A 12058-nucleotide genomic window follows, 5' to 3' on the forward strand; every position below is an offset into this window, starting at 1 on the left:
CCCCCCGCCTCTGCCTCCCAAGTGCTGGGATCAAAGGTGTGTGCAACTACCACCTGGCAAATGTTTCATACTTTAAAGTGTATGTTGGGGGCTGGAGAGGTGGCTCAGGGGTTAAGTGCACTGGCTGGGACCTGGGTTTGGTCCCCAGCCCTCACAACCATTCATAACTACAGTTTCAAGGGATCTGTTGTCCTCTTCTGGCCTTCCTAGGGACTGCATGCAAATGGTATACATACCTATATGCAGGTAAAACATCTATACACATAAAATAAAATAAATCACACGCCTTTAAGCTCAGCAGTTGGGAGGCAGAGGCAGGCGGATTTCTGAGTTCGAGGCCAGCCTGGTCTACAGAGCTAGTTCCAAGACAGCCAGGGCTGGCTGTCACACAGAGAAGCCCTGTATCAAAACTAAACAAACAAACAAAACCCCAGATAGATAAATAAAATAAATCTTTAAGAAATGTTTTTAAACAGAAGAACACGGGAGAAGTGTGGGGTTAGATGGTTTTGCCAAGACCGTGATGGCAAGATGGTCCAGGGGGACTCCATTGTAGCCATAGGCTCACAGCAGGAGGCAGAGGACATGGAGTGGGCCTGGGGTCCGGCTACAGGTGCAGTTCACTGCAACCACCAAGCACACAGAGGCAAAGAGTAACTCTCTCCTGGGACCCCGATGGGGCCCAGCGTGACCTCCAGGTGGCACTGGCCCTGGAGGCTGACTTTAGACCCCGGCCTCCGAGCTGCAGTGGTCAAGGCCCCCAGCTGGTGGTGCTTCGGTGACAGCAACGAGCCACTTGATCCAGCCTTGACTCAGGCTCAGTTTCCTCTCTTCCTTTTGTAGCACAAGCGGCAAGAGGCAAGTACAAAAACTCATGGAGTCATTTTAATATTCAAGCCTGCTTGGATTTGACACTTGGCTACTCGGAGGGGAAAGCAGCAGGTTGACACAGGTTCCTCTGCCCTCGGAGCACCTGGAGACAGGTGACAGTGAGAACAGGCAACACCCTCCTGATGGGACAGAGCTCCCCAGAGAGGTCAGTGCAAAGGCCCTGGGGTCAGACATCAAGCAGAGGCAGCCAGGGCTTATTTACAGAACTGTTACCACCCAGCGCCTATAGAGAAGCCCCCAGACACACAGAAGCCCACAGCAGGGGAAGGGACCCAGTCGGGCCCCAGGGGAGCGTCAGGCAGGCGGGTCCTCCAGCTTGCTGCTGGCACTGGTCACCCGCTTGTTCTCTCGGAGGTTGCGAAGTCGAGCGCTGAGGCTGCTGATCTCCTCCACATGGGCCTGCGGCACCCACCCCTTTTCACCATCTGCCAGGCGCACACCCTCCAGCCAGCCTAGAAACACAGCAGTCAGTGTCAGGGACACGGAAGGGCTGCTGGGCAGCCTGGGAAGGAATAACTGGGCCTGATGCCAGCCTGGGGCCAGGTGACATTACCCTAGCGTCACCAGCCCCGGGAAGGATTCCACCTCTCTGAGGAGGCTATTTCCCACTCTCTCCCATCATTCTCCATTCTCCAGCAGGAAGTTCCTTCTTTGGTCTAACTGGATTCCCAAATGCTGTGGCTGATCACCATTTGCACAACCTGTCCCTGTGATAGTTTGGTCCTTGCCCCTCCTTCTGCCCCTCCAAAGGGCTGTTGGGAAGGCCTGGCTCTCACCATCACTGGTCCGGGTCTTCACTGCCAGGATGTCTGTCTTCTCCAAGGTCAATTCATCCGGCTGCAGGGCCTTATAGGTCCTCACACACTGGACCTGGGGGCGGTCTGAGAGCCAAGAGGGAGTCCAGGAGACCCCAGGTCAGGGGAGAGAGCCACAGTTGCTCCTCTGCCCATCCTAGGCATGAGTCTCCCCAACCTGGAGCTCTCGGCCACGGATGCTGACCTCCCCAGCTTGCTGCAACATCTTGTGTTGATCTCTAGACTCCCATACAAACCCCAGATGCCCACCACATACCCCTCGACAGTCCTCTGGGTGTCTAAAGTTCAAATATAAAGACCTCTCAGGACCCACAGACACTGCCCACTTGGCCTCACCTCCTCTTCCCACCCTCTTTCTACTCAGGTTCATGCAGCTCCAGCCACATGGGGCTCCTGTGATCTCAGAGCAACCAAAGCCTTTTGTCTCGGAGCCTTCTGCCCAGAGGTCCTTTCTCCACCCCCCAGGGCCATTTCCCATTGGCCTCTGTTTGGAGTAGGAGGCTTGTCCTCAGCCTCAGGGGGACTCTGAGCCCAAGTCAGAGAATCTGCCCTGCTTTATTCTTTGTGACAGAGTAGACGGGCTTGAGCGTCGCAAACAAGTTTGAGTTGGGTGCGGCGGCTCATCATTCACAGGGAAACTGAGGCAGGACATTAGCTATGAATTCAAGGCCAGCCTGGACTACACAGCAAGACTCTGTCTCAAAAAGGGAAGAAAGAAGGAAGGGAAGGAGGGAGAGGGACCAGACTTGGCCCCATTCCCAGCTCAGCTGCTGACTATGTGACCTTGGGCAAATTATTTAACTTTTCTGAACCTCAGTTTTCAGAGGTGTAAAAAAAAAAAAAACTGAAGACGGTGAATTCAGCTAACAGGATCACTACTGGGATTAAATAAAATGAGTGAAATTACAGAGTTCAGTCCCTGGCCTCACCCGCAGCAAGTACTTGTTGAGAGTAGGTCTCTCCCGGCCCCCACCCCCGCTCCATAGCCCTATAATCTAACCCCGTGCCTCTGTTCAAACACTATCCATGACTACCTCCTACCCACCACCAAGATCCTCTCCCACTAGATGGAGTCTGCCTTGCCAGCCTCACTTCACACCCAAGGGAGCTGAGCATCCTTCACCCTGCCAACCCCGTCATTTTCACTCTGCAACCCACACCCTGTACACACCAGGCCTATCTGCTTCACAACTGATGCAGACAGACAGACAGACAGACAGCAGTGGGCTCCAGATCCAGCTCTATCTAGCTGGGAGGACCCAGAAGAGGCCCTTGGCCTCTCTGAATCTCTCTTTCATAGTCTGCAAAACGGGTTGTCTGTTCATATGGGGTGTACCCTACCCAGCCCCCAGTGGCCTTCAGAGCCACCCCAGAGAGTTCTGGGTCCTACCTTCTCCATCACAGGTGACTTCTTTGTCCTCCTGGGGGCTGGATGGGCGTAAGGCTGAGATCCATCGTTGCTTCTCACTTCTACAGAGGGGGAGGTGTGGTCATAACAGGCAAAGTACAGTGGCTCAGAGCAGGATTGGGAACCTGGGCTGGCAGAGCTAGGGTTAGGTTCAGACATCCTGGGCTACACGCAAGTCTCCAGGCCTATGTTCCTACCCAACTGCTTCTGCCAGCTCTGGCCACTCCAGCCTCATGCTACCTCCCTGATAGAGGGGCACAGTGGCCGATGCCACCTGCCATAATTTCGGGACTGCTCCCACCATCCAGACTCGATCTCTGCCCCAGGGGTTCAGCACGACCCTTGCTCGGGGTTTGGAGTGCTTACTCAGTACGCGCTCTCAGCAGCAGCTGGTGCCTGGCACGCTGCCCATGCAGCAGCCGGAGCAGGAACACGTGACCTGGGATGCCCTGCAGCTTCAGGCTCAGGTCTCGAACCTGCAGCTCAGCCATATTGGCATGGACGAAAACAGCAAACTTCCCGAGCCTGGAGGACAGACAACAGGGCAGGGAGGGTCAACAGAGCCTTGGTCCTACCCTCAGAGCCACGCCAGGACCAGGTGAGCTGAAGGGAAGAGGAGGAAAGATCATTCGCTTCTCCAGGCCTGGCTTCACTGGGCGCCCTCTCTCAATAACCAGTAAGGCTCCCATGAGGGTATCTAAACAGAGCTCAGGGTGCTAAGACAGGAGGATTGCTGTGAGTGCAACTGCCTGGGTTTCTGCTGGCAGAAGATAACAGAAGCCAGGCCCCCAGCTCAGGTATACCTGTTATTACACCCTTCCCTGCCTCCAAATGGACTCCCATGTGACTTGCACCAAGCCAGCAGAAGCTGCTTCTTTGTCCTGAAGTCAGAACCAGGTGCTGCTGGCCTTGCAGGGAAAGAGGCTGGGAGGCAGGGCAGGATCCTGGGCTTGTCACCCTAGCACAGAAACAGGGCCCAGCTCCCCTCCAGCAACACTGCGCTGTGCACGAATCCCCACCACCATGTCTACCTCCCCCCATACACGCACTAGAGGGAGCCGGTCCCTCCTCTGCCATCCCGTTCCTGCATCTGCCCATCCTGAAGCACCTGCCACCTCTAGGCCATCTATGCTCACCTGGAAAAGAGTTTCTGGTCCCTCCCACCCCTCCACCCTTTAAATCTGCCAGAAGCAGAATGCAGCTCCTCTGCACACCCCACTCCTGCCCTCAGAACGAGCCCGGCCTCCACAGCGACTTCAAAATCTCCGCTCCCTTTTCTCACCCCGCTCTTTGATTTGTTCGTGTATTTATTCGGAGACAGGCCCTCACTATAGAGTCCTTGTGGCCTGGAAATTGTCAAGTACAGGCTGTCCTCCATCTCTGTCTCTGCTTCCTGAGTGCCAGGACTAAAGGCATGAGCCACCATCCTGGCTTTTCTGCTCTTTCTCCTCTGGTCCACTGCCTGGCTTCTCCATGCCCCAGTCACACTCTGTTCTGCCTCAGTTTTTCTCTTTTGCAAACCACTTCTCAACACAAAACTCTTACTCTTCAAAGCCCATCCTAAGGGCTGGAGAGATGGCTCAGGGGTTAAGAGCACCTGTTGCTCCTCCAAGGGGATGAGTTCAGAAGCCAGCACCCACAAGGCAGCTCACAACTGTCCCTAGCTCCAGTTCCAGGGGATCTGATACCCTCCTTTGGAGATTGAACACACATGGTAGTGCACAGACATACATGTGGGCAAAACACCTATGCACATAAAACAAATATTGATTAAAAAAATAATCCCAGAACCCACTCTTTCCTCCGGGACAAAAGCAGGCAGTCATTGAAGAGGTGAAGGTACACGGCTTTGCTGGACAGCTTCAGCTTGGCAGGCGGTGCGGCAGGCAGGGGGGCCAATTCCACCAGCTCCCCGTGCCTCACTAGCCAGCGGGCCTGTGAGATCAGTGGAAAGATCTGGAGAAAGATAGACAATTAGGGAGGGCAGGTGAGGTAGGGGTGCTGGGTGAGTCCAGACCAGGGAGATCATGGGCAGTGACTACCGGCCCCCTGGCCCCAGGGGAAGGAGGAAGCAAGAGCTTTCCTCTTTTAAATTTTTTCTATAATGTATTTATATTCTATGTATGGAGGCTCTGCATGTATACCAGCATGTTAGAAGAGGGCATCGGATCCTATTATAGAGGTTGTGAGCCACCATGTGGGTGCTGGGAATTGAACTCAGGACCTCTGGAAGAGTAGCCAGTGCTCTTAAGCCCTGAACCATCTCTCCAGCCCAGCAAGAACTTTCTCCTACCTTGCCCTCGAAGTGGATCTTCTTACTCAGGTGAATGAGTTCCTCAGTCCTCTTCATGGACTGCACGCTGGCATTGCATTCCTGCACCAGCTGGGGATGGGATGGGTGGGGAGTTATTTGGGCTCCCACTAGGAGAAGGGGAGGCCTCAGGAGCCCACAGCTCCAGTCCCTGAGCTCACCTCCTTGAGTGCACTGAAGGCCTTGGTGGCCATGTCCTCATCTTGGGAGCCTGGTGCTGTCCGCTTCAAAATGTTCTGGTGGGAGCGAGAGAGAGAGAGCGAGAGAGCGAGAGAGAGAGAGAGAGAGAGAAAGAGAGAGAGAGAGAGACGTTCTTGGGTGCTGTAGTCACTAGAGTAAGGCACCCATGTTCCTCACTTGCATTAAGACGCCCTATTGAAACTCACTGGGTCACACACAAAACAGACAAGAGAGTAGAAGGAGGGGTCACCCGGGAAGAGGAAGAGGAAGAAGACCAGTGGGAGGGGACACAAGGGAAGAGGGAGATGGGTATGCGTGTATGGAAATGTCACAATGGACCCTATTATGCATAATTAATATATGATAAAAAGGAAGACAAACGCAATATAACAACGAAAACATAACCACGGGTGGCAGGCCAGCCTCTCCCTCCCCGCCCTTCCTGAAGTGAGCTACCTCTACCAGCATCTTGAGGCGGGTGACCCTCTGGAAGGGTAGGATGAGGAAGGAGGTGAGAGGCAGCCGCTGGCACACGGGAGACTCTTCTAGGCGGGCCAGGATGCCGGGAAACTTGGGGTTCTCTAGGCTGGACAGTGGGCAGGAAGGTGCTGTCACAGGTGGCTCTCTGCACATCTGCCCCACGCCTCACAGATGGACCTGCCCCACCCGGTTCTCTGCACCTACACCCACCCAAGCCCCCCACCGCAGAGCCCCTCCTACAGGAGGCGCTGGTAGGTGCGCTCCTGATAGGCCTGGTTGGTGACGTAGGGCAGGTAGACCCGGCGGAAGGCAGGGCAATGCTGCAGAACGACATCGCACACGCTGAAGCGCAGCACGTCGGCCTCTAGACGCTGTTCCAGGTCGTGGAGAAACCTGCCAGGCGAGCCAAGGTCAAGGACAGCGCCACTACAGACCTCTGTGCCCACCCTTAGCCAGGCCGGGCCACTCGCTCACCTCTCACTGGTGCTCTTGACCTCGGGCAGTTTGGAAAATAGCCACTGCTTGTCCTGAGTCCCCAGACACTCGCTCAGCTCCACGGAGCCTAAGAAGTGGCCCACAGCCACCGACAGGCTATGGATGTAGGAGGCCTCGGAGGTGATCAGCTCAAATTTGGCCTAAGGGAGGGTGGAGGCCGAGTGGTAAGAGCAAAGTCAGGCCACAAAGGATCAGGGTCTCAACTCTCCCAACAGAATGAGACCTCTGTAGACACCACTGCCCTGCCCCTTCCCAGCCCTACGGATAATCTGGCGCCAGGTGGGGCCTGGGCGCGCCCGAAGCTGCCAGCTGACAAGCTCCGCTACTTGAAGTCTTTCCCAAGAGCAAGCGCTGCCCGTGGCGCTCGGCTACGCCCAGCACCTGCCCTTGGCCACCTCCCCAGCCGGGGAGGGCGCTCTCAACGGCCCCGCTCCTGTGTTGCTCCGTCCTGTCCTTGACCTAGCTCTCTTCCCTGGCTTCCCCCAGGGCATCCGAGGACCCACGCTTTCCCTGGTCCTCCCACCCACTCTCCGCGTTGACACGCCTAACCCCCTACTAAGCCCCCAGCACCTGACCTTGGCCCCGCCCCGTCCTAGGCTCCGCCCCTCCGATCCCACTCCTGGCTTCCCAGCAGACTTCTAGGAGCCTTACCGTCCCACGTCTTCACCCCCCACCCTTCGCTTTGACAGTCCCTGGGTCTAGCTGAGTCTTCTGATCAACCACTTCTGGTCCCGCTCCTGACATAGGCTTCTCCCTCCATTTTAGACCCTCCGGGCTCTTCTCCTGGCTGCACAGATTCCCCCCCACCCCTTTCCACTGAAAATTGACAGCCCTTCATCTCCCTAAAGTCCCCATCACCTGCTTCTGGCCTCGCCCCATCCGAGGCTCCACTCCGCCCACCCTTTTTCCTGGCTTCCCGGCTGGGCTCTCGAGTCTTTTCCCAGGTCCTCCCACCCCTTCTCCACGTGGACAGCCCCTAATTCCCCGTGGGTCCCCATCTCCTGCCTCTAGCCCCGCCCCTCACCTCCTGCAGTTTGCAGTCGCGCAGGCTCAGCGTGGCCAGGACGCCGCTGCCGCGCACGTCGGGGATGTCCTGCCACAGCGAGAAGGTGGAGCCTCGGGCAGAGCGCTGCGCGCGAAAGGAGCTGCTCGGGGAAAGGTTGGCGCGCGGTGGCCCGGGCCCCTCCTCCGCGCCCTCCGCCCCGTCCCCAGGGCCCTCCTCCTCGCGCTGCTGCCGCCGCAACTCGCGCGCGCTGGCCACGTCGCTGTACTCCTGGTAGAGGACAGCTGGGCGGGGCGGGAGACGGGATCTCAGGATCTCATTTACCCATGCTAGAAACACTAACTGGGCACCAACTGCATGCCAACCCACCTCAATTTCCCAAAAGCAGGCTCCCCAGATTCCAACGCCAGGGCCACATCTCCCCCCAACACCCCCCACGGCCACCCCCGCCTTCGCAGCAACTCTGCACATACAGTTAAGGAGGAAGCGGGACTGGCGCCGCTCGGTGGCGCTGCTGGGATCCTGAGAGGGTTTTTCATGCGTGTCCAGCCTAGGAAAGAGTGTCAGGATCTCTTTGCATCCCTCCCCAACCCGAACCCAAAGAGAGAGGTAGGTACCTGGGCTCCAGTAGACCACCGTGGACCTCATTTGGGTCAACAGGTGCTGGCAGCGACACACTGTCCACCCTCACCTCCGCTCTTCGGTATTCCCTCACAGGCAGTTTCCCTAGAGAAAGCAAGAGCTGGGAGTGGGCGATCTAGGGAACGACGTGGGGCTGATCACCCGATGTTAACACGGGTATGTAGGCTGCGCCCTGCACGCCTGGCTCAGGTTGCCCTCAGTGCCCGGAAAAATAGGAAAATAGCTGAGTACCTTCTCGGGTGATTCCAGCACCTGACCCTGAGGTCAGGGCCCTGGTGGCCGTGCGACCCAGGCGCAGAGATGAGTGAAGCCTCGTCATCAGTTCGGAGGCTGAGAAGCGCCTTCGCTCCTGAGCCTCAAGGCCCATTCTGGTGCTTCTGGAAAGCTCCTGTGGCCTGGACTCTTCCGCACATAGAGCCTGCTCATGTGCAGCCTGGCCAGTCTCCAGAAGACCCATGGGGGTCTCGGTGCCACCAGTGGCCTCTTCATTATGATATACCTGGATCTTGCGCCCTAGGGATGGGGTAAAATAACAGCTGCCCTCCACTGTAGTCTGTCCCGTCTTCCTCCTTGTTGTGGTGGCATGACCCTTAGCATCAAAATGAAATGCCCCAGGGCAACGGGATATCAGAGGTCCTGACCACAGAGAGCAAGGGAACTGGAACAGCGGCCGCCAAACTGGTTATGTAATGTTGGCAAGTCATTTGGACCCTATGAGCCATCTTTCCCTTGTCGGTAAAACTTGTCCTGTCTTTTGGGACATTCTGAAGTTTAAAGAGTTCAAAAAGAGCCTCCCAGTCCCTCCCCTAGCTGCCCCCAAAGACCCACCCCCCACCAGGGTGACTCACAGGCTGACTTCTTCTCTGAGCCACCATGGCTGGCCCTGCGCTGGGGCTGCATGTGTTGGGAGCTCCAGGGTCCCACCAGAGTTGGGGGCTGGGCACCAGGACAGTGGGGCCAGCTGCCAGCCCTGCTGGGTCTCATTCCTCCACTGGTGGAGATATGGGTATCTGGGCTTCCTGGGGAAGATGGCCATAACAGTCCTTGGAGAGGGGCAGGGGTCGCCAGGGACCAACGACTACCAGGAGCTTGTAGCTCCTCGGGCGCAATGGGGAAAAGATCCACACACACTGGGCTTGGGGGCTGCAGAGAGGGCAGTTCCACGAAAGACAGGCTTTCCTGCTGGCACACAGCTACCGGGCGGCGGGCAGTGCCAGGTGGTCCAGCCAGGTGAGGCTGGAGGGTTGCGGGTGGCCCACAGTCCATTCCTCCTTTGCTCTGCCACCCTCCTGGGCCTGGAGGGGAGAAGGGATGAGATCCAGATATAGAACAACAGGCAGTGCTGATGAGCCATCATGTCCTGGGGGCCCGAGCAACCCCTCCGGCACATGTGTACGCAGCTACACAAACACACTCACATGCCCTTTTAGTGATCGTCAGTGTTAGTCAGTACTTACTAAATGAGCAACACCCATGTAGCCCCTCAGTTAATCTCCACCAGTCTTCAGCACCCCCATTTGATAGAAGAGGAGAGTGAGGCACAGTGGTTATCTACCGACTACTAGAGCCAGGATTCCCACACAGGCATCACGACTTCCACATCTGCGTTTTCAGTCACCTTGTACAATTTCTAATACACATTGACATGTGACATATAGATAACATACGTTGTCACACAAATTCATGTTCCAACACACACCCACACATTCTCTTCCGGCACACATACTTTCATAGACATCACAAATGGAGATAGACACATACTTTTTTTTTGTTTTGATTTGTAACATAGGCTTAGAAACTTTCAGTGACACACACACACACACACACACACCCAAGCTTCCTCACACGGCTCCAGGCAGACATACACACACACACACCAGGACACAGATACATACGGGCCCAGTGTCCTTGTTCTGAAGTTATCCACCCCCTTCCATACCCAGACTTGAGGCCTTCATGCTGAGTGATGCCTACACCCTTGCCAGGCTGGCTGGGAGGGTCACAGACTGGCAGGCAGGCCACCACCCAGATTAGTCCCTCCCAGGGAAGAGCAAGGAGATGCCCAATCCCCAGTTTGGGATGACAGAGGGGCTTATCCCCGTCCCAGCTCCCAGACACTAGATCAAACCAGGCTGAATGGGCCGTTTCTGGGCAGGATGCCATCCCCAGGCAGTCTGCCAGTACCCCAGGACAGAAAGATGAGCCCAGAGGTCCAAGCCCCTTCAGCCTCTGCCCCAGAGCCCTCTGCGGCCTCCCTCTCGCCCCTCACCTCTTCAGCAGAGACCGAAGCCTGCTGCTGATGCTGCCTGCCTGCTCCGGCAGGGGAAGCCCTCTCTCTGCCCAGCTGGCTGGGGGAGATCCCACCCAGACAAAGGGTTTGATTCATCAAACCCTGTGGTGAGGAGAGGAGAGGGAGGGAGCAGGCAGCGGGCTGGGGCTGGGCGGGGGCCTACACTTGCCTGGCTGAGTTGCGGGCAGTCTGGGCAGCAAGGACCCTTGCAGAGGCCCCTTGGGCCAAAGGAGCAGTGCCCTGTCTGACAGAAACGAGAGGGAGACCCAGAGAAATAGCGGCCTTGGAGACAACAGCTCGGGAAGCGACTCTGGGAGACTGAAGAAGAGAAACCACAGAGGCTGAGACGCTTGAGGCCCAGAGCCTGAGACACCAGGAGACACCGAGGATTTCCGATGTGACCAGATGCCCAGGCCGATGGGAAATCCAGGAAAAATACAAACAAACAAAAAACAGGAAGACAGATGAGCAAATAATAGCTCATGCCCAGTGGGGTTGCCAGTCTGGTGGGAGAGCCAAAAAACAAAAGCGGTTATAATCTGAGTTGGCAAGAAACAAGCCACAGGCACTAACACAAGTAGGGGGCTGGGCCTGGCCCAATCTGAGTACAGCAGGAAGGCTTCCTGGTGTAGGTCCCAGCTCAAGGTTGCAAGGCAAAGATGGGGTAGTAATCTCCAGCCTGAACCAGAGACAGCATCTGGGTAGACCTAGTAGAGGACCGTTGAGTCTCCTGCTTTGTATCCCACCTGCTTCTCCCCGTACCTCTGCCTTAGGAGGCCTGAGGTGAAGACTGGCTGGTCCTCAGGGGCTCTCCCCCAAACAAAAACAACAGCCATACCTCACTCACTCCCTGATTTAGCTTTCGCCCCTCAAGACTACCGTGCTCATCTGGGTAAGTCACTGTGAACCTCGGTTTCCTCAGCCAGCACTGTAGGAGAGCTAGCACCAACTTCCTCACTGCTAATACAAGAATTAATGGCAGAGCACAGGAGGTGCCTCGGGCACAGGGCACGGTGGTAGCCTTGTCATCGGAGCCTTGTCATCGACAGCCAGTCCCCCAGTGGGGTCATTTTCTCAGTCTTTGGGGTGGGGGAATGGCTTGGGCCAGCAGCCAGTGGTAGTAACAAGTGGGAGGGGACACAGCTAGCCTCTGTTCACTATATGGGTCTCTTTTAGGCATAAGAATACACCCTGCCCTAGAAGCCCCTGGAGAACAGGAAATGAGCCCCTCTCCTGTGATTTATAAGGTAAATAACCAAAACACTGGAACTTAAGGCCGGAGCAACTTCAGTTAGACCTCAGAGGAGAAGGCTGGGGGTGCTAAGGGAATGTGCAGGGCTTTCTGGAATACGAAATTAAAAAAATATATATATAAAAAGGATGGCAGGACGTGTCGGAGTGGGCCCACCCTACTGTGCCCCTGACCCAGCGACTGTGGCAATGGCCTGTCAAGCTGAGACACCATTCAAGCAGCTTTTCCGGCAACAGCCCACCTAGACTTGATGTTGGTAATTTGGGTCCAAGCCCAGTTTAAGACTGTGTA

The 12058-nt window shown here is 56.2% G+C and overlaps 1 protein-coding gene across 1 annotated transcript; it reads right to left on the reverse strand.

The window, feature by feature from the left end:
- Positions 1 to 872: 872 nt before the first annotated feature.
- On the reverse strand, positions 873 to 9506 carry Arhgef19 (Rho guanine nucleotide exchange factor 19). The gene is made up of 15 exons (XM_057784765.1): positions 9074 to 9506; positions 8457 to 8738; positions 8201 to 8309; positions 8057 to 8133; positions 7605 to 7867; positions 6560 to 6720; positions 6326 to 6478; positions 6062 to 6191; positions 5587 to 5661; positions 5408 to 5497; positions 4910 to 5070; positions 3481 to 3639; positions 3097 to 3176; positions 1668 to 1772; positions 873 to 1343 (listed from the first exon to the last, which is right to left on the reverse strand). Exons 1-15 carry the CDS (start codon positions 9489 to 9491, stop codon positions 1186 to 1188), a joined length of 2421 nt encoding a protein of 806 aa, XP_057640748.1. The 5' UTR covers positions 9492 to 9506; the 3' UTR covers positions 873 to 1185.
- Between the last annotated feature and the right edge of the window lie 2552 nt (positions 9507 to 12058).

Source organism: Chionomys nivalis, chromosome 11 (genome assembly GCF_950005125.1).
Source record: "Chionomys nivalis chromosome 11, mChiNiv1.1, whole genome shotgun sequence".
Classification (NCBI taxonomy): domain Eukaryota; kingdom Metazoa; phylum Chordata; class Mammalia; order Rodentia; family Cricetidae; genus Chionomys; species Chionomys nivalis.